Source organism: Cibotium barometz, chromosome 39 (assembly GCF_041138505.1).
Source record: "Cibotium barometz isolate CiBa-2024 chromosome 39, ASM4113850v1, whole genome shotgun sequence".
Taxonomy (NCBI): Eukaryota; Viridiplantae; Streptophyta; class Polypodiopsida; order Cyatheales; family Cibotiaceae; genus Cibotium; species Cibotium barometz.
Window position 1 is genome coordinate 47,322,477 of NC_141084.1, and position 23,602 is coordinate 47,346,078.

At 40.8% G+C, this 23,602-nt stretch overlaps 1 protein-coding gene across 1 annotated transcript; it reads right to left on the bottom strand.

Moving 5' to 3' along the window:
* Nucleotides 1–9,399: 9,399 nt before the first annotated feature.
* Nucleotides 9,400–10,991, bottom strand: LOC147616170 (transcription factor MYB16-like). Its single transcript, XM_086778098.1, has 3 exons — nt 10,847–10,991; nt 10,629–10,758; nt 9,400–10,490 (listed from the first exon to the last, which is right to left on the bottom strand). The coding sequence occupies exons 1-3, from the start codon at nt 10,980–10,982 to the stop codon at nt 9,716–9,718; spliced, it is 1,041 nt and encodes a 346-aa protein (XP_086634224.1). The 5' UTR covers nt 10,983–10,991; the 3' UTR covers nt 9,400–9,715.
* Nucleotides 10,992–23,602: the final 12,611 nt, after the last annotated feature.

The following is a 23,602-nucleotide window of genomic DNA, read 5'->3' on the forward strand; positions in this document are numbered from 1 at the left end:
ATGCTAATGGATATTTATAGAATGATCTCCTTGAGCATTTGCCTTTCAATTTCCTACTTGGGTGTGTAGTCAATCTCTTAAAAAAACTTGGGTTAATTACATCCCCCTCGGTATATGTGCACATTGACCACTCCAATGTAGCATACTCATATGCCCTAGCTTTTGGTCTTTACTCTTTTTATGGTTCTAGCAAATTATTTGACACTAAAATTTGGTAAATTTTAGGTTTCTAATTGCCTTTTTTTAATTCTTCCTCCTTTAAGAATGTTGTTTGTGTTTCTGAGACCTTTGTCCTTCTTTCTCAAGTTCTTTAAATATAGTAGGACATGTGTCTTTTACAACATCCTTTCACTTAACACTACTTTGGTTTTATAACATGACATAAAAGTGTGCTTTTAAAGATTTGAAAAAAGATTTATTCCTTTTACAACAAAACTGATTTGATAATCCTTATCCATGTTCAATCGACATTATCCTAACATTATGACAAAGTTATTATTGGCATGGGAAAAAACCATCACACATCATGGTCACACCATATTCAATAGAGTTTGGTGAATGGAGGACTCAAAATAGGCATCATTTGGGAAAATAAAATCCCGTTTAATTAGAGAACATTTTAGACTTAAATTTTTCCTTGACCATGCTCAATCTACATAACCAAGAAATCCAAGGAAAATTATTGTCATGGATACAAAAATCATACTTCATGTGGTCACATCCTTTTTATCCTTGTTTGGAATTAAATGTGAGTTAAAAATTTGATTTTGTATTTGGCATTAAAATGAGCATCATGGAGGAGTGAATTATGATTGAGAGAATTTTAAAACTTTTATTTAGTATTTAGGAATCCTGATCCAAAATCGATGCATGCAAAAGACATTTTCAATGCTTGAGAATTTTATGAGTTTATTTAGAATGTAGTAGACACCATGCATGCTAAAGACATCTTCAATGTGTCAAGCAATAATTTGCTCTTCATTAATGCCAATTGAGGTAATAACAAAAACTCTTCAATGGTGCTCCCTCAATGGTGTTGCTAAGGTCTCCCTCTCTTTTCAAATGCCAAGTGGAAACCAAAAATTATATCAAGGTTGCTATATATTAAAATGGTTAATAAATTAAAAGCAAATAGCCCAATGATCATGAATGTTAAGAACAATGAACATTGATGCTTCTTGGTGTTGATAGAGTATGTTCAATATGAAGAGTCCATTAGGTCCTCGTTGACACGACCAAACAAGAGTGGAGCATAAAAGTCAGGGGGTGCTAAGGATGGTCCAGAAAGGAGGAGTCCAATCGGGTGGTTCCCCCCATGAGTTAGCAGCAGTTATGCTGATTGAAATGGCCAAATGGTGTTAGAAGAAAAGGCTAAAATGCTTGGCCTTAAAAAGCCTTTTAGATGGAAGCCCCACGTGGTCAGCAAGCTAACGTGAGTGAATGTCGTCGTCGCTTTTCCTCAGTGGTTTCAAAGATGTCGTGCGACGTGCTCCGACAGACGGCAGACGGCGGTCGCCATAGACGACAATAATAAAGTTGACTTGTCTTTCGAGAAATCTTCCGCGTTTCACACGCAGCAGCTCTGCACATGATTGGGCGCTCACGCACGACGTGAATCCCAGCGAGATTTTTTCTTTTCCCATAATTTTATCAAATTAACACTATTTTTTTGAAAATTTGGAGAAAGCTCTCCTCCCAAGATGAGACGGACTTTTCAAAAATTGAGCAGGCTCGTCGTTGACTCTTGCTCCATTGTATCACCACCCTTCAAAATAAATCATCTTTTACTAAATTCAATGATTTACCACCCTTCAAAAATAATATTCTTTTACTATGGATCGATCATCGAAGAGGATGTTAGTATACACTCAATGCCCGCCGCTCACCATGTATCTCACTTTGATATATAATGCATATTTGTTAGGCCCCCATTATGAGGAATAGCCATGGTGCATATGTCTTTAGTGGGAGTCCTGGCTTAGACGTCAATGGGGTTATTATTGTGGACCATTGATGATGGTTAGGAGATGGTCAGGGGTACGAGCGTTAGCTGGAGTTTGAGGCGACGGTATGAGGAATATTTTCTAGAATATTCCCTCAGATACTAGGTCCATCATTAATGGGCAGTGGTCGGTGGGCCGCGTTCTTGATGCGTGGGCGATGACCATGTCTATGCAATGTAACCGCCCTCGTTGTATACGCGTTTACCACACCACCTACAGTACTATATATGGACATGGTTACCATGAGCTAAGGCATCGAATGCTTGTAAGTATCCACCCCCTTCTACACCTCGTTACATACTCCATCCAGAGTTTATCTAGATCGCCATCTAAGCTCTACAGTACTATATATGGACATGGTTGCCATGAGCTAAGGTATCGAATGCTTGTGAGTATCCACCCCCTTCTATACCTCGTTACATACTCCATCCAGAGTTTGTCTAGATCGCCATCTAAGCTCTACTTGTTGAGAGCGCACGAGTGGACAACACCATCACTTGTACCTCTCCATTGTGTATCTATTGCATTGTCTATTGTGCTTTGTCTTGCTATCTCTTTCCATTGTGCCATATTCTTATAGAGGAAATTTACAATTCCGAATAATCACTTCCTCCTTTCTTCCTTTGAACAATCATTTTCTCCTTACTTTCATCGAATAATATAACTAAAACTCGAAACACCATTTTGAGAAAGTTTTTTCCTTCCCCCACCATTTTGAGAAGTAATTCTCAAAATTTGAGCCAGCTCAAGTGTGAAGCAAAAATATCATGTGCCGAAGTCTCAGAGGTGTGCTTTTAGGAAGACTTACATACAATGTGCGGTTAAAGGGTATTAAAAAATACCCTTTTCTCTGAATCTTGACTTCATAAAATGACCCCTTTTTCTTTATAAACTTAGAGTTTTTTTTTTGAAAATGCCATTAAAAATCCCCTTATCTAAGTAGATTTTTATGAATTTTTCTCAAAATCTTGATTACAAAAACCTCTCCTAATGATCACAATAGTAGGTCACTTACATATTTTTAAGTGAACCCCCCAAGCAGGAAGTCAAATTCATGTACAGACCATAGTCCGTGTATTGATAGCTTGCAGTTCATGTCGTACGGGTAAAAGGTTTTTGTTTGTCTTGACGTATTATTGTAGTTACTTGTGAGTCAAGCCTCATCACACTAAGTAAGGTTGCTTTTTGATGAGTGTGTCAACTATGGTGGCCTACGTTATTCGGAGATGCCATAGAGTTTGTCAAAAGGTACGAAGAATGTCAACGTTTTGTTATCACACAACAAAAGGACAAGATGCCGCTCACTCTTATTATTTTTGTAAGACAACCATTTGAGAAATGGGGAGTAGATTTTGTTGGACCTATTAGTCGAGCGGTACATCTATCCCAAGCCCGATATGTGATCATGGTGGCCCACAGACTATTTCACAAAATGGGCAGAAGCCAGAGCCTCAAAGAGAGCTGATGCACGAACAACATCAAAATACAAGTAAATTATCTCGAGGTTCGGTTGCCCATTAGAACTCACATTTGATAAATAAGGTGATTGATCATTTACTTGCGGGATTCTTAGTGGTCCATCCGAAATCATCACCTTATTATCCACAGGCCAATGGTCAAGTAGAGAGTACAAAAAAATTATGTTTACTATCTTGATAAAAACCTTGGAAGCAAGTTGAACAGACTAGGAACATAAGCTGATAGCAGCCTTATGGGCGTATCGAACATTATATAACATAGCGAATGGGGTACACCCCCTTCTTTCGTCTAGCTTATGGTGTTGAAGTAGTTATGCCCATGGAATACCTAGTCCCAAGCTTAAGGATTGCAGTACAAGAACGTTTGACGGAGAATGCATTAGCTGAAAGGCTAATTGACTTGGAGAAGCTTGATGAGACTAGGCTGATAGCATCACATGGACTCATGGTCGAAAAACTACGCAGGAAACATTAATTTGACATAAATCTAAAACAAAAAGAACTGGAAATGGGGGACCTTGTCCTCATGTATGGTGTAAGAAGCACTAAGAAAAAGAAACTCAAATATCGAGGCCTGGGACCATTTCGAGTATTGGAGATCACACCTTAGGGGTCTGTTCGAATTGAGACAATTGATGGCATACCGATGGAGGGTTACATCAATGGAAGTAAATTAAAAAAATATTTTGGACCATTGACCCAAGAGATGCTCTTACAAGAACATCTCTTAAAAAAATAACAGAAACTCCTTGCAAAGGAAAAAAATCCAGTAAGCTCAAGAAGAAGCTACGGCCAGGGAGGCCAAAGATAAACAATTGTGCAGAAAAGAGTGATACATGTCAACATGGCTTCCATGACTCTCTTGGACGAAGAGGAACTAAACACTAAGCCAACATGACATGACTCGTGGGACTTACTACAGCCACTAAAAGCCATGCAACGAGCATTGCATTAATAGATACGGGGTTAAGTCATAACTTGATCTTGTATGAAACTTGGGTAGCATTAGATAGACCACGCCTTGAACCCACTGATGCGCAAATACGTAGTGTTCACTTGATAACTACAAAAGTTAAGGGATTTTTAAATGTTAACATTTCCATCAGAAATAATTCCTTGGTCGAAAAGGTGTTTGTCATGCCTGCAAGTTCCATGGAAGAGGAAATGAAGACGATCCTAGATCTACCAATAAATGCAATATCCAAGGGGAAGAAAGGACAACGTTCTTAAGTGCGGGCGACAAGGTCATGTCCATATCCTTATGGAGGCTTGACAAACATAAGAAAACAGATCATAAATGATGAACAAACAACACCGAATACAGTGGCAATACCTCTTGAAACAGAATAAGCATCAGTCCCACAAAGCTCGCATAAAGAATACCCAAAATCTAAGGGTACACAAAAGTGGGTGCCCAAGATTCAACTTAAGAACCAACCTCACAAGAAGGAAACTATAAATAATATGGGGACCATAAGAAAATTCTTAGATCTCGTTGACACAAATAGATTGGCAGGACTCCAAGCATCCCAATAGACCTCAAAGGTTCCATATGCAATGGGTCCAAAAAGACTTACTGTTGCAAGCACAAGGATACTACCAAGGCAATACGGCAGTATGGGTACCCAAACCCCACTCAGTGGGCCAACACCACAAGCAGCTCAAGTCATAAAAACAAGAGTAGTAAGAGCATACAATATCAACTCCCAACTCAAGCAGGAACCTCGCCAACCCTTGTAAATAATGGAGGAAAAAGAACTCAGCAAAATGGGTTGGGAATTGCCAAAGCAATGATAGTAGCCACTCCGGCTATAGAACTTAACAGGGAATCTAAAGGTAAAAACAAAGAAGTTCAACAAAGGGACATAGATAGAAGCCCTCCACCACAAGGCACAGTAACAAAATTGTTCAGTTGGGTGGAAGGGACAATTAAAAACTCCCACATAGAGCTAAAATGACTGCATCAAACAGATGCCCAAAAGTGCCAAGGTGACCCCTTGGTTTTGATGGCAGTAAAATAGAAGGGTGTCCAATGGTTGCACAATGGGTAGAACGTAAGCAGGGTATCATTCACTCATTATGTAAATGTTTGACTGCTTGAGCATGAAGAAAAAAATGATAAGGTATCGATCTTATACATTCAAAATTCAAACAGGTTCACGCTGTGAACCAATTCAGAAAGGTTCATGCCGTGAACCAATTCAAAAAGGTTCATGCCGTGAACAAATTTACAAACGTTCACGCCGTGAAACGGTAATTTCTCACGGGCCAACCATGAGTCGCAGCACCTTATCCGACGAATGCATTATAAAATCAAATTTCTTTCCTCTTTCATCTTATTGCATTGTGTGACCTTTACTTTCCATTGCGCATTACTTCCGCTTATCATCACCAAATTTGGGGACTTCTTGCATATGATCATGTTATATATCATTGTAAAGGTCTCAAAGAGTAGATTCCAAATGTCAAAACTCCGCTCACTTTAGAGTTGATTTGTAAAAATTTCACAATGCCTCCATTTTTGTAGAGAGAGAACATGTTGAAATCCTTAAAGGGCCCATTTTGAGTCCAAATTTTCCTTAATGCTTAGCACAAGCACATAGTTTGGATTGTTAGTCATGTGGACAATATCTTTTTGGGATTATTAGTTTGGATTCAGGAGATGAAATTGTTATTTTTATATTGATGTTTTTATTTAATTAAGCATTGTTATGTTGTGTTGTCAATGTCTTTTAAAACACATGTCATCTTAAATGTGCTTATCATGCATGTTATGAGAATTCTTTGTTGTTTTACTTTTGAGTTGCAACTACAAGATTGGTATTATGATTTATGGTTGATCATATTACATTTATGAACCATTTTTTATCTTTTTGCATGAATATGTTGTTAAATTTGCAGCAATGTGATGAGCTATGGTGGATCAAATGCTAGAATCAACATCATTAGAAAAGAGATTAGATGATAATTAAGATGTGATTAGTGAGCAATTAATTGCTGATAGCTTAATGTAGTCATGGATAATAAAAAACCAGCAAATTCTCATTAGGCCAATGCCTCAATTTATAGAGTTTACATCCAAGCATCTAATCCCACTGATTTCTCCTTGATTCTCTCCACCTCTTCCCAGAATATCTCCACACCTCCTAAATCTCCTCATGTTATCCTTCATTCTCTCCCAGTAGATACTTCTCACCTTTTCACAGCTTCTCTCACATTTACAGATTCTCTTTTGCAGCCTCTTGCTAAGGGCTTGTTCCCGCACACACCCTATTCACTTGTATATTTCAACACCTCCCCTCAAGTGAATACTCCTAGCACACCTGGATCCTATATCAAGTTTCCCTCTTACTTGATAGTCCGCGACAGGTGCCTCAAGTCCCTAAACTCGTAGTCCTTGACACACTCTCTCTCTATGTGTCCAAGGCTACTACAAGTGCCCATGACCTTGACTAAAGTACTCACACATACATCTACCACATGGCCTACATCATCGGTGGCTCAGAGGTGGTTTTACTTTGTTGGGACAGGTTACATTGGGTTGTGGGGTTTCTCTCTCTCTCTCTCTCTCTCTCTCTCTCTCTCTCTCTCTCTCTCTCTCTCTCTCTCTCTCTCTCTCTCTCTCTCTCAGAAAAGATGATCTGTTGACTCGAGCCTCCATGAAGTTTGCCGATGTCGTTCCTTCTCCACTGGGTTTGCTGTAGCAGTCTCTTGCCATGTGTCCTAGCTTTCCATAGTTGTGGCAAGTGAAGGTCCTTCCTCCTGCTCTGCCTCTTCCTTGTCCTCGTCCTCGTCGAGAGAATCCTCCTCGAGTGAAGAATGCTTTTTCTTCTCCAGCTGTTGAGTCGAGCCTTTTGTTCTCTTTAACTCTGGTCTCTTACTCTAGTAGAGATTCTTTTATCTCGTTGTGCAGCTTCAATTCAGGTACATTCTTTAATGTTCCTACAATGTTTTCATATTCACCTTTGTCCACACTCTTCAGAAGCACTACTAGTGCCTCATCATCTTCTACCTTTTGGCAATGGCTGGTAGTTATTGCTTAATGCTTTTATATTTTTTCAAGTGTGTGATTAAAGGTTCACTTTCCTTCATATCCAGTCTGTAGAAGTGCCAAATAATTTATTGAGTTCATCCCATGCATCTTTTGCCCATTGTATCCCTGTGATGTGATGAATGATTTCATCATTTAAACTGAGTGCGATAAGTCCTAATGCTTTCTCATTCCTGCTCTTCCACTCATTTTCCCCTCTCACCTCTGGGTATTCATCTTTTTCCTCAACTAGCCCCCATAGATTTTTCCTCATATAAGTAGATACATGGTTTTTGTCTGCCATGTGTAAAACTGCTCCCCATTAAATTTGGCTATCTCTTGTGCCGTACTCATGATGATGTGAAGGGGGTCTTACCTCTTGATCCAATTTCAAGATTCAAGGGGAGTGTCTACCCTTTTACAACTCAATCTGGTCTTTAGGTGATGATTACAATAGATTTATCCGCATAAATTCACCAGAAATTACATTAAACCAAGGATAACAAATCTGTACGGATGGTTAGAGTATCAAACCATCTCCGAATTGCAATCTGAAGTTATAGGATCTGTATCACATGTCCAATGGTTAATTTGAACCCTCAATTGTACCAAAAAATAGTGATTAGTACTGATTAATCACTGATTAGCAAATTAATCCTCTATTTTGTGTGCAAAAAACAGAGTATGCGGGGAGTCCATATTTGGGGCATTAGAGCTCAAATGAGCTCAAATCCTTTCAAGGCCATCAAAAGTAATTAGTCTAGTAGAGGATTAAGACAAGAAACACAAGATTTGACCAAACATTGAATGCTTAATCTCTGTTTTACCAAAGTCACTTGCAGATTTGATGAATAGCTTGGATCTCACTATAGACTTGATCAAATCAAAAATTGTCTTCACCAGCTTGTAGAGCACCCTTGAAAACCCCTAGGGCTAAGAGGAATTAGAGCCATTCCATCTGGTGTAGACAAGATCTCAATTTTCTTCAGAAAAACAAGCACTAGAAAAAACGCGATTTTCTGCTACTTGCACTGGCGGTTTGCTGGTTTGTCTTGATGGGCTGAAGCGCAAGCTTGTGGCTATGTGTGGCTAAAGTGGTTTGCACCAATTTTATATATGAAGGGAGAGAGAGCTCCTCCACCAACTGGGGTTATAGAGGCTAATTGAAAAAGAGGTAAAAGACTTAATTATATACTAATCTTGATTAGCTAGATGATTAGCAAGATAATGGGCTCATAAATTTGATGGATTCTAGGCTAGGCTCTAATACCATGTTAAATTTGTAGCAATGTGATGAGCTATGGTGGATCAAATGCTAGAATCAAATCATTAAAAAAGAGATTAGATGATAATTAAGATGTGATTAGTGAGCAATTAATTGATAGCTTAATGTAGACATGGATAATAAAAAACCAGCAAATTCTCATTAGGTCAATGTCTCACATAAGAGAGAGATGTATGGCCGAGTTTCCTTATTTCTTCTTACTCTATAACTATAACATAAAGATAAGAGTACATCTACAAGGAAAAGTACTCTATATACTATAAGGAAAAGTAGTCTACTACTAAAATATACAAGGTTTATAGTTTGAACCTGACTATATGAGCTAGCACTATAACTATACCATAGCTATAGAAATTAAATTGGTTGTCATATAATCTATAAACCATTGGTTGGTGGCATATCAATCATAATATCACCAACCATGACAACATCATAAGCGTGGAGGTTTCATCCTGGCGTGTTATCCGTATCCGTACTATTTGATACACGAAAAACAAATAATTACAAACATGTGGCAAACTTCTCATATTCACCCTCAATACACAAAAAAAAACAAATATATGTAAATATCTTAAAATTTCATTTTCCTTCTTGACCTAATGGGCTTTGATTACAACATGTATAGGCTAGGATGCATAGCCCCGCTTTTAGCATGGAAACTATGTTATGTAGATAGACTGAAGACAAACAAAATGTGGGGAAGACCTTCGTTGTCATACATACAGATTTCATGAGGGTCAAATCTGAATTCTCAGCTATTCAAAGAGCCATCTAAACATAAAGATATACATTGTGATTTACAGCAGCGCTAGCCTATTGATCCCATAATTTTGTAGCCCACAAGCTTTAGCGTGTTAGACCAGTAGTCCTCATTATTGTCGCTCAAGTGCATGATTGCAGGAGTCCTCATTATTGTCCCTCAAGTGCATGATTGAGGGCTAATGGATGGGTCTAAGGAGCCAATACATGTATTGAGGAGTTCCGACAGGAAACTATCGATTTCACTGCTTTTGGGAGGGCTAAAAGCACAGCTAGAGAAACTATCGATTTCACTGCTTTCCGGAGGAGTAAAAGCACAGCTAGAGAAACTATGGTATCCAGTATGGGTTATATCCTTACACGGCGCAGTCTCGTGTGTTGTGGCCGTGAGGTTGGGATTTGTCTCTATGGCTTGATCAAGCGGCCCGGAGCACCATGAAATTACGCCCAGATCCATATGATCCAATGCGTCGGCAACGCCTTGATCATCTGCGTTACTGTGATCTGTTGCAGCGGCTGTACTGAAGGGCTGCCGGCTGGTTGTAGCACATTGATTGTGCAAAGCCTGTTCCCAATCTCTCAATGTGAAGCAGTTCTGTACTGCTCTTTGCGAGATGCTATTGCTATGGTCTTGAGAGGCTGATCGACGTTGAAACAGCCTGTGAGGGAGTGCAGCAGTCTGCTTATGAGGACCTCTTGCCAACCTGGCCTCGGCTTCTAGCCTGGTGATCTCCCACTGGGCCATGTGGCCGACTCTGGATGCCTCGATATTGGGACGAGGCTTACAGGGCGGCTTAACCAGCTTAATAGGCGAATGCGTAGTCGCGGCCGGATTGATTCCCATCGTCGACAACCGTTTCGCTAGCTGCGTGTTCCAGTGGTTCTTGATGTCGTTGTCCGTCCTGCCGGGGAGGTGAGTGGCGATGCTCGCCCACCTGCATAATTGCAGTACAACTGCGGTATTCAATGACAGTTTCATGAAATCGCAGCAGTAATTCTAAGGTATTTTGCACTAAGCATAGAAAAACTAAGGAGGGCCACTGATTAACAGAAGTAGTAGTGTTTCTTCTTACTTGTTGCCCATCAAGGCGTGCAGTTGTATGATCTTGCTTTCCTCCTCCGGCGAGAAGTTGCCACGCTTGATGTTGGGACGAAGGTAATTGATCCACCTCAGCCGGCAACTCTTGCCGCACCTCAGAAGCCCTATTATGCAAAAAATTACGAATTTAGACGCGAGTTAAGGGGGATGATAGGAAGTTTAATATCGAGAATTATGATTTAGCCGTGTCACCAGCTCGTTGGGGGAGGTTTCGCCAGCTGCCGTGGCCATTGGTTTTTTGCATGAATGCGATGAGCTTCTCGTCTTCTTCGACAGTCCACGCACCCTTGTTCAGGCCAACCTTGTTGCAGCACGGTGCACGTCCCATGATACAAGACGATTTGTATATGTGATGAGGCTGCGCCAGCCCAAGATGTGTGATATTGCGCCCCGGGGGAGGGGGGGGGGGCGGGGGCGGGGGCGGGGCTCTGTGTGTGTGTAACTGAGAGAGAGAGAGAGAGAGTGTTTGTGTGAGAGAGAGAGACAGAGGACCCGCCCGCGCTTGCAAGCACATTATGCACGCTAATTTTATACAGAGCAATCAAGGTTCAGCCGCGCAGCTGCTTTCCGCCCACGGTCCCCACATGACCTTCCAAGGTCTCACGTTCATACCTTTTTTCTCCGTTGCTGTACCTTTGAACTATCCAAAAGCTTCTTTCGAGCAATCAAAAAATAAGGACAACTCTTCAATCCAACTCTTTTTAGAGTTGATGTACTGTAATTAAGAGAAAGGATGTAGGATGACTTTTTGTAAAGGGCAGCTTTTGTTAATATTAATATAAAATGGCACAAATGATAGGTACAACTTTATTTCCAAACCAATTCAACAATGCTCAATAAAACCTTTCAATTCAATCAATTCAATCATTGGGTTCAGGGGCATGTGGTTGACCTTGAAGTGCGGAACTGCTGGTAGAGTGGCACTCATCACACCATTTGACAATTGACAAACGATGTGTTTCCATGGTGCTTTAAATTCACAACAACCGTCCTTACTCGGAAGAGAATTTAATGAGGGCAAGATAAAAACGTCCACAACTCTTATTGTTGCAAGCTCAATGATAGGATATTTATTATTATTATTATTATTATTATTTTAGTTAAAACAGCGGAATATATTAAAAGAAAATGATGTTACAAGATCCCATGTGGAAGGTCCATGGGGAGACACAGTGACCTGGAGAACCCTTCAGAAAACATGGGGACAAAACTCAGAAACAAAACTGAAACATCTCATGAACAGTTCGGCCAGCACTAATACATGTAAAAAGAAGTTCTGATGCAACAGTTCAAGAGACAACCGGCGGCCAGCCCCTCTTCTATTTCGGGAGAGAGGATGGTTAAACCTAGAGAGCAGATGATTAAGGGCAAAAAACATTGCATCATGACAGCTTTGCTGTACCAATTTGACATATAAAACCTGAAGCACAGACAGAGGCTCTAGGCAGTGGCCAGCCAGCCCCAGTTGAAGCAAGACTGACTTTTATTCAGACGAGAGGCTGAGAAACTCTCATGAGCAGAAGATTGGGGCCATGAGGGCTTAAGGAACCCCACAGAAGCTTTCTGAAGCCTGGACGTAGTACTCGGAATTCTGAAGTCTTCTTTGACATTCCAGCTGAAGCTCTTGTCTCATAGCATCCTTTGTTAGGCAATGCGAGGAGACATGGAATCTCTTCCATTTCCTCCAAGGTAGTTCTTGCCACCGGCCCACCTCCATGGGAGCACCACTCAGCCGGAGTTGATGAATTAGCTTGAGTACACTGTCAAGAAAAAGATAAAAGTGGTGATTAGTTTTGATTCCGTAAAGAGCTTCATTACGTTGCTTCCAAACATGCCAAAGGAACAGAATTCTGACGGACTGCCACGTTAAAGGGTCGAGTGAGTGGCATTCGCCTAAGAGGACTTCTTTCCAGCTCAAAGGGATTTTCCTAATTTTCTTAAAAGCCTTGTTAAGAACATCCAAGAATTGTCTAGTGTCTGGGCAAGAGAAAAAGAGATGGGGGACCGTTTCAATCTTGGAATTACAGCGGGGACAAAGACCGTTACCATGCCCAAACTTCAGGGCTTTCTCAAGGGTCCAGGTCGCTTTGTGCATGACAAGCCAGGCCAAAATGGCGTGTTTTCTTTCATTAGCGAAGGCCCAAATGAGCTTAAAACGGAAGGCCCATTGATGATGGTTCCAGGCCAAGGACCATCTCTTATTGAGCTTGAGAATCAGCTTACTTGCATGCAAGTTGTTAGGTAACTTGCCCAGGTTACTGGAGTAACCCCACCGGATGGCTTTCGAAAAGGTTATACAGTCACAACTCAACCCCGGGGGAATGGACACCTTAAGAGCATTACACCTCTGAATGACCAACTCAACTCCACTACGGGACAATATGAATTTATTGCAGATTTGATCCCTGTTTAACATCCCAGTTGAGTCACATAAGTCGCCCCAAACCTTAATACCAGCTTTGAAACAAGAAAGACTGGTCTGGAACTGATCATTGGAGATCGGAGACACAAGATGCCCAAACCACACAGAGTCAGCTGAATAGGCATATCTACCTCTCTTGGTAAAGGTTTGAAAAAAGAAGAGCTTTTTGTATTTCATCCAAGACTCCCACATCCTACAGCACAGTTTACTACCTATAGGGGAGAGATCGGCCTTTGAGAACAAAGCTTCATTGAGAGAGAAACCCTTCCAAGATCTTTTACCTTTGAGCCAAAATTTATTGATATCCCTTTTGAGTAAGTCGGCCCAAACATCCTTAGAAAAGATGGCCCTTTGCACCCATTTAGCTGCAAGCTTCTCAGCAAGCAACCCGATGTTGATGATGCCAAGACCCCCTTGCTCTTTTTCCAAGCAACATGACTGAAAGGCTACTTTGCTGACTTTCTTACTTCCGAGAGATCCCCCCCAAAGATAGTTCCCCATGATCGAGTTAAGGGATTGGAGTTGGGTCTCAGAGGGTCTCCAACAGGCCAGGAAGTAAACAACCGAGGGGATAATGAAGTGATTGAGGACAAAGGCTCTTGACGCTACCCCTGTGTTGATGTGACTCCATTTCTTGACCTGATTCTTGAGTTTATCGAGCACATAGTCCCACCTTTGTTTGGAAGAGATGTTGAAGCCCATGGGGATTCCAAGAAGCCTGAAAACAACACCATCAGGGATACTCTTACAACCAGCGGACAAGATCGAGGGAGGGGGCAACCCTTCCCCGACTCTGAAGCTGGTCTTGGAGTGATTTATTTGCGAGCCACTAGCAAGACAAAAGGTATCCAGGCAAGTCATAAAGTGAGCAGCAGTCTGCACTTCATTGCGGAGCAGCACATTCGTATCATCAGCAAAGAGCTGCAGGCATAAAGGATCAGCCCTGTTGGGGATCTCAATACCCTTGATATTATTGTCAGTTATCTCCTTGTTAACCAGCCACCCCAGAGCATCCGCAACAATAGCAAAAAGGAGAGGGGACAGGGGACAACCTTGTCTTATAGATTTCCTCAGAGGGAAGGCACCAGTGAGGGACCCATTGACAGCCACCTTGGAAGACGCATTCCCAAGCAAGGTTTGGACATACTTTATGAATTTCCTATTGAGGCCAATATCTTGAAGGGATTGGAAGAGGAACGACCAGTCTATTCTATCATAGGCTTTATCAAAGTCTATTTTGAGGAAGATGTAGTTCTGGCCAGAGTTTTCAGCATGTTCCATACCCTCCCAAAGACTAATGATAGCATCAAGAATATACCTTCCCTTTATAAAGCCCTTTTGCTCTTTGAGGATCCACTCATCCATATAGGGGTTGATTCTGTTAGTCAGGATATGAGCAAACACTTTGTAAAGGGACGAGAGACATGTTATGGGTCTCCAATTACCAAGATCTTCTTTCTCATCCTTTTTGTGAATAAGCTTGATAATCCCCATGTTTGTCTTTTCAGCTAAACCTCCCTTCCTCATGGCTTCCCTCCAAATGTCAAGGATGTGAGGGGACAATTCGTCTTTGAAAACAAGAAAGAATTCGTTGGGGATCCCATCTTCACCCGGAGATTTACACTTTTTAAGATGTGAGATAGCCTCCTTGACCTCCTTTTCAGTGAAGGGGGAGTCAAGCTTAAGGGCTAAAGAGGGGTTCACCATCTTCTTCCTAATACTGGCAATCTTGGCCCTAGCGGCCGAAACTTCATGGGAAGGAGGGAGGGCTGTGGAGAACAAGTTATAAAAGTGGTCCTTAATAACCTGCAAGTTTTCCACATCATCAAAAGCCAGGTGACCATTCGGCTTCTTGACCATAGGGATTAGATCTCTACCTTTTTTCCTTTTAAGGAGAGCAAACATCTTAGGGTGAGGGGTATCAATTTTTCCAGCCCAAACCTCCCTGAACCACAATCTAGTGGCCTTAGCAGCTAATAACTCTTCAAGTCTGAGCTGATTCTTTAGCTCAATCAAAGAGTGGTTTACTGCAACATCTTTAGACAGATAAATGTCTTGAATCTGGTTCCTGATTTGCATTCTCCGATTCAAACGAATCGTAGAGACTTGCAGCTTATACTCCTTGCAGATAGCATGAACCTTATTCACCAGACTTTCCCATCCCTTGGATGGGGAGATGAATTGATTGAAGGCCTCCGCAATGGAGGCTTTGATCATCTGTTGAATACAAGGGAGACGGAAGAGAGAGGGGTAAAGGTGAGGCCATCCAGCCCTACCTTTGGCCTGGCCAAGGGACAGGTTACAGATAAGAGGGATGTGATCAGAGATGGTTAGGGAGGGATCCGTGGTAACTTTGATTTTTAGGAACATATCAATCAGACTTCCCGAGGCATACAGTCTGTCCAATCTGGCAGCCCTGTGAAAGGAGCCTTTTTGATTGTTAGACCAAGAGAATCCAGTTTTCGAAGAGAGGTCAGAGAGGTCTTTCTCCCCCTTTAACCCATCCCATTTTACCTTTTCATAGCCACTGATGGTACTGCCCAGAAGTCTACTTCTATCAACCTGAGCCTCTACCATATTAAAGTCACCAATGAGACAGATGGGTCCCACAATCTGAGTGATAGACTGCCAGGTAGAAGCTCTCAAGCTAGCCAGGCAGGGGGCATAAACCGAAACCAGAGTGAAATTGAAAGGGTTGCCCATCCTAACAGCGGTCCAAGAGTGATTAACATCCGACCAAGAATCTAAAATGGCGTGTTCCCATTTCATGTGAATGCCAATAGCAGTCCCACCTTTCCCAGAGGGATGATTGGTAGAAAACCACCGAGAATTCCTAGAGATTTTTTGAAGGTTCGTCTGAAGTTGAGGACCCCCAATTTTGAGCTCTTGAAGACTGATAAGGTCGAAGACAAAAGTTGAGTCCCTTGACCACATATTAATGGCTAAAGCCCTCTCCGGGTTTGTAAGCCCTTTACAGTTCAACGAGAGAAGGTTCAGAGAATTCATTTTTTACTTGTTTTTGAAGGTTTCCCCGCAGATACGGAGGTTCTTAGGACATCTTGGCTTTTTTCTTTTTTCCTCTTCATTTTAGACCCCATAAGAAGGGGAGAGAAGTCCTCCTCGACATGTTGTTTCATTGGTGAGAGGGACATCCTCTTCATCAACGAAGCATCTTCTTCGTCAAGTTGGGCTTCGAAAACTTCATCCATACGCTGCGTTTTGTCTATGAAATCATCATCTGATTCCATAGGTGAATCAAGGTCTTGACTAACGAAAACACGGTCCTTGTTGGGGACCCTTCCCGGGGATGGTTGATCTGCCCCTGAAAGGGCTGGGCTGCCAGCCTCTTTGGCCTGAAACTGGACTTCTAGACCGTCCTGAACCTCAGCTAAGAGGGGGGCATATCTATTGGCTGGGATATGCCAATTAGGTTTACTGTTTTTAGTCTTGGACACATGTTTACGCTGAGGCTGGACAAAAGCCTCCTCCTTAGCTGGGGTTCTATCATTAGAGGCTGGTTGATGGAGGTCGGGGCAATCTCTAATAAGATGCCCTTGTTTGTTGCAATTGAAACAGGCGTTCGGGAGGTTCTTGTAGGTCAAAGTTTGCTCATAGATAATCTGACCCTCTCTGTTTTTCAGGGGAACTTTCTCTTTGAGGGGTTTGGCGGTGTCAACCTCAATGAGCATTTGGTGAGCCCATTGGGGGTTGACGACTTGAAACGGTTTTTGACCTAGGACCTTACCTACAGCACCCCCTATCCTTTTAGCCCATATAGAATACTTGGTTGGCATATCTGTAAATTCCACCCAGACGGGGATTTTAGTGGGTTTGGGTCCTTTAGGGTCAAATGAATCATACCATCTAAAAAAAGAAATGGGGGTATTCCTGATAATCCACTGCCCGCTGTTGATAACAGAAGAGGCGCTTACCTTATCTTCAAATAGGAACATATAGTACGCATTAGGCAGATGCTGGACAGAGGCTACTTTGATGCCCTTTTGATCCCAATTAGATCTAATCCAGAATTTCAGGGTGTCTACAGGCGGTCTTGCACCATGACAGAGACCAATCAGGGCGTGGGAAGCCAGATGGTCTTGCCACGCTGCCAATTCCTCATCATCGCAGATAACAGCACCATCATTGTCAATATCATAATCACCAGTTTTTTCCTCGAATGCAGGGTTTTGTGACAGATTAATCACTGTATTATCAACAGCTTTTAAGGGTAGAGTTGGAACAACATGACCTGATGAAGGCTGACGTACAGCTTCTGCAAAAGACGTTGGGGGAGTCGAGCGCACATGGCCAGTATGGCCCTGTGGGGGGCCGTCGAGAGGGGATCCCCGCGTACCTTTCGCATCACCCAGGCCTCCCTGCCCTTTATGCTGACGAGTGAAAGGCGAAGTAGCCTTCAGTGTGGTGAGAGAGCCACCCGGAGGCCTTGATGGCACCTGCTGTAGGACCAGAGACGGTAGAGCAACTGCTTCGCGAGAGGACTACGCAGATGAAGAGGCGCCAGCAAGAACCAAATCATGAAGTGACATCCTGGAACAGAGTTCCCCCCCCTCGGGGGGAGGAGGAGAAGCGATGGGAGGCACAGCAGGCCGACTGACGGAAGACACAGGGTAAAAGTGATGAGGGTTTAGCATGCAACGCCAGAGGGCATGGACGACACCTGGTTCGCTCACAGCGGCAAGGCGTCGTTCATGCAATGGTTACCTTTTCTCAAGCCTTCAGTTTCTTGATGATAGGATATTTAAACTAATAGATTACAGTTGGTTTCCAACCATGCTGATTTTTACCTCCTGTAAAAATTAGCCCAAATCCAAAGTTCAATATTTCAAGATGGCCTTTACATACAATTTGAAAGCTATAATTGTGTGGATTTATACATGAATGAAGAGTGAAGACTCTAAAAGCATTGTCATAAGCAAAATCCATTAAGATTAACAAGTTCTGCACCCATGTGGTGGTGCTGCTACAGCACTACCCCTACCCATGCATAGTCTGCGCCACCCTTACACTTTTGCCATGTGGCTAGAGAGAGGAGATACAGTCTTCTGCCACATGGCTATAGCTCTCGATATAGTGTGAGTTAGAGATGCCGCAAAATTTAATTGAGCAACTCAAACCCAATTTTCTCTTATTGATATACTAGTCAAATACATGTGTGTATAGTTCCTATAGTCTTTGGAGATTACCCTCACTAGCCAAAAGGGAGGGTGGGAAGGTTGTGGGGGTGGAGTGGCTCTTGTGGATAGTCAAAAGAGTGCTCTTTAGTCTATAATCTAATTATGGTAATGTAAACATCAAAGTTACTCGTCCAAGCTTCAAATTTTAAAGGTTTCCCTACCTTTCAAGCGATTGTTTATACATTCAAAGAGAATTGAAAAGTTTTTTTTAAAAAAAAGTCAAGGTTTAACCATCTTTTTACAGAGACATGTCTAACCAAAGGGCCTTTAGCTATTCTCACACAATAATAAATTGGGCCTTTGTCCCTGTCAACTACTCTCAATCCTTGGCATGCCTTGACTAGCTAGACTATGTACATAAAGACGATTGGATCTAACCTCCTTGAGGTCGAAAAAACTAATCAAGCCCATTAGCCTCAAGTTTAATCTCTAGTTGATTTTCGGTTTTCTATTTGAAAAGTGGATTTCAAAATAATAGAACTCCAAATTATACGTTTTGTATATCTAGAGCTTGATTAAAATAAGTTTAAAGATGACACACTAATGGAAAACGCATAATTGTTCTCATTGCTAATTAAGCTCCAAGAAAAACCTTGAATAGCTCCAAGGGATGCATTATTCGTATGTACCTTTTACAATCTAAATAATCTTTTTAATACAGTACATCTCCTTAAGGATAAATTACAACATTTCTATGCTAGTAATTTTGTGATAAGGCTATTATAGTATTTTTGACTATTTCTTTTATAAAATAAATCTGAACTTAGTGGTCTCACTGAACATTCTCAAATATTTTCAAGTCAATCTTAACTAAACCTAGTTTGATGCATGGTAACTAAACATTCTCAAATATTTTCATGAAATTTTAAGTCCGTCTCTTCAAATTTTAAAATATCATGCTTAACCCAATTTTGGACTCAATTACGAGACTAGTGTTACTGTTTGTATCGAAATGGTGCTTGCGTGTTCTCTCATAAGAATCTAGAGCTTTGTATAACCTTAATCCCAAGAACAAGAAGAAGGTGGCACTCTCCCTTGTTGTGTTAGCAGGCATCAATGCAGCTGCTTAAGACGTGCTTGAGTTGATAGGTAGCCTACAGCTTTGGTTGCATAACATTGAGTTACAAGCGCTGGCTCTTCCAATTGCATGACCTATATTTAAGGGACGGAGACTCTCAACTGCGCTCTGGCAGCCCAAATTTACACAAAAGGGTATTTTTTAATTCACACTTAAGCTGGCTCAAATTTTGAGAATTACTTCTCAAAATGATGGGGGAACGAGAAAACCTTCACAAAATGGTGTTTCCAGTTTTAGTTATATTATTCAAAGAAAGCAAGGAGAAAATGATTGTTCAAAAGAAGAAAGGAGAAAGTGAAGGAGAATATTATTTTTGAAGGGTGGTGCATTCCAAGCAACCATAGTTAAAGATGATTCATTTTGAAGGGTGGTGAAACAGTGAAGCAAGAGTCAGCCAACCAGGGTTTAGCAAAAGATGGGCAAAGAGGCATCTCATTAACCTTTAAAAAATATATATGTAATCAAAGAGGCATCTCATTAACCTTTAAAAAATATATATGTGAGTCTTTTTTAAGGCATTGTTTGTCTAAATGCTAGCCCCATGCATGGAGGGTTGGATGTGCAAGCCAATAATAGTTATAAGGATCAAAAGACCAAGCATGCCTAACCCTCCAAACTCCACCACTCCACTCATATACTAACTTATTGGGAACCACCCGATAAGACTTCTCCTTTTTGGACCATCCTTATCACCTGAACTTTAATACCCCACTCTTGCTTTGGTAGTGGTGATGAGGACCTAACGGACTCTTCATCTTGAACATACTCTATCAACACCAAGAAGCATCAATGTTCATTGTCCTTAACCTTCATGATCATTTTTCTATTTACTTTTAATTATCAACCATTTTAATAGCAACCTTGATATAATTTTTAGTTTCCACTTGGAATTTGAAAAGAGAGGGAGACCTTAGCAACACCATTAAGAGGGAGCCACTTGAGCACCATTGAGGGGCATTGAAGAGCTTTAATCTTACCTCTAGTGGCATTGTTTTGATCTTACCTCCTCTTGTGGCATTAATGAAGCTCTAGTAGATTATTGCTTGACACATTGAAGATGCCTTTTGTATGCATGGTGGTTACTACATACTGAATAAAACTCATAAAATTCTTAGGCATTGAAAATGTCTTTTACATGCATCAATTTTGGATCATGATTAACTAGATACTAAATAAAACTCATAAAATTATCTCATGCATAAATCACTCCTCAATGATGCTCATTTCAATGCCAAATACAAAAATAATTTTTGAGCTTGCATTTAACTCCAAAGAGGAATAAAAGGATTTGACCATGCAGTATGATTTTTCTCTCCATGACAATAATTTCCCTTGGATTTCTTGGTTATGAACATTGAGCATGGTCAAGGAAACATTTATGCCTAAAATGTTTTCTAATTAAATGAGATTTTTTCCCAAATGATATAGGTATTTTGAGTTCTTGATTCATCAGACTCTATTGAATATGGTGTAGCCATGATGTACGATAGTTTTTTCCCCACGTCAATAACTTTGTCATAATGGAGAAGGACTTATCAAATCAATTTTGTTGTGAAAGAAATAAATCTTTTTTTAAATCTTTAAAAGTACACTTTTATGTCATGTTATAGTACCTAAGGAGTGTTAAGTGCAAGGATGTTGTAAAAGATACATGTCCTATCATATTTAAAGAATTTGAAAAAGAAGGAAAAAGGTCTCATAAACACCAATGGCATTCTTAAAGGAGGAAGCATTAAAAAAGGCAATTAGAAACCTAAACTTGGCAAATTTTAGTGTCAAAGAATTTTCTAGAAACACAAAGAGAGCAAAGACTTGAGTGGTCAAAGTGCACATATACCTAGGGGATGGACTTAACCAAAGCTTTTGTAAGAGATTGACTACACTCCCAAAGTAGGAAATAAAGGCACATGATCAGGGAGGCCATTCTATAAAAATCCATTAGCATGTGCATATGCATGCCAACATGTGATTTTACATTGTTTAACACAATTCACCCCCATTTTGTAACTACACATGTTATGATTTTATATTGAAAACCCCATCTATATATTTAAATAAAAGAAATATTCACCTAATCCCCCTTGCATGCACATGGTACGTAAGTCCCCTTATTAAAGAAAACCATGTCTGTGTTAGGTGTTATATTTCGTATGTATAAAGTTTCCCCCTTGCATGCACATGGTATGTATTTATGTAATCCCCCTTGCATGAACATGGTACGTAAGTCCCCTAATTAAAGAAAACCATGTCTGTCCACTTAGGTGTTATGTTACGTATGTATAAAGTTTCCCCCCCTTCGTCGCCCAACTCATAGTGGGTACCACGTCCCATCCAATTAGTATATCTCAAGATCAAGGTACAACAACCAATAACCATGTAGAGGAGCAAATAATGTCATAATCCAAATAAATGAATACAAAAACCTTTATTTCAATTGATCAACAAGGTGTCACAAAGTCAAGCCATTCACCCCACAAAGGGAAGAGTTTTCAAAAGGTGCTCATAAATTTGATGGTTTAACATCATGATTGTGGATGTGGTTGTGTTAATAGAATTTTAACATCAACATTCAACTATATGAGATGATGTTATAAAGCTATGATATAACTCCAGTAAACCAAAGTGGTTTGTCATATAGCTTGTAAACCATTGGTAGTTATACCAACTACAATCTCACCAACCATGCCAGTGTTATAAGTGTGGAGGTGTCATCCTCTAACATGCCATCAATATCCTCACTAGCTAAGCTTGGTATCTTAGCACTCCCCCTCGAGTTCAACTCCATACCTTGCACTCTAACTAGTGTTCTCAACCTCTGAAGCTTCTCTGTACACCCAATGCCTTTGTTGAGATATCAACCATCTCATCCGCTATGCTGACATAAACCATTCACATCACCTTCTAGAAACTTTTTGAACATTATCCCTCACAAAATGATAATGCACCTTGATGTGCTTTGTCCTAACTTGATACACTAGGTTATTTGCCAATTGATGTGGCCAACTATATTTTGCTCATGTTGTCACAAAAAACAACAATTGCCTTACCCATGGGCTCACCCATATCTGTAAGTAGCTTCTATAACCAAGCTACCTCACATGTTGCGCCAATAGCAACTCCCCTCCTATACTTAGCTGTACTCGACAAAGGGTTGACTACTTCTTGCTACTCTAGCTAATAGAAACGCTCCCAAATGAGACCATAAAGGCACTAGTATATCTCTAGTCTAAGAAACTATTATCCGAATTTGTGTATACCCATGTATCTATCTAGCATCATAAAAAAGCCCATAGTGTATTGTGTACTTTATGTACCTGAGCATAATGTATTGTGCACTTTATGTACTTAAGCATAATGTGTTGTGTACTTTATATACATGAGAATCCCCCTAGCCGCATTTAAATGTGGCTTCCTCGGGGGCCTACATAAACTAGCTCATAAATCTAGTGAATAGCTCAAATTTAGCCTAGTGGTAGTCATGTAAATCAAACTACTACTATGTGAATATACATATGAGGGTCCTCCAAGAGATCACCTATATGTGTAGACAACCTTGTGTTGGCACACTAGCCAAAAGGGTGGGTGGGAAGGTTGTGGGGGTGAGGGGGTGGCTCTCGTTTGGTGGGTAGCCAAAAGAGTGCTCTTTAGTCTATAATCTAATTATGTAATGTAAACATCAAAGTTACCTGTTGCGTGACGGGCTTATTTAGGGCTCTTGTAAAGAGTTCCAAGTTGTAGATGAGTGTGGGAGTGGGCTTGATAATAATCCCACATGGGAACTTTTGGGAGTTTTAGAGTTTTTGTATAAAAAGTGGCTCATTTGAGAGCTTATGGACACATTGGGCTAAACTCGTGTTTGAGCTCTCTTGAGACTAGCTCTCCCTCTTTTTCCATAGAGGTGCAAGCTCTTCTCTCTCCCCATCTACATTATTGTAAGTTCTTTTTTTGTTAATTCAATGCAATGAGATGATGTTTGTTTGTCTCCCTTCTCATGTCTATTCTCTAGTGTGCATGTTTCTTTGTTGATAGTTTCAAGGTTTGTGTGCATGCTAGGAGAAGACTCAAATCCGGTTGAGAGTGTGTGGAAACCACCACTATTTCCTCTTTTGGTTGCAAAACCATTGAGTGATTAGGTTAAGTTCGGGTGTGCGATCCCGGTGTGAGTGGAGAAGGTTAGGATAAGAAAAACCCATTGAGCGGTTGAAGTTTCTCCCGCATTGTTTTTTATGTTTTATTGCTTTTATGCTTTTTTC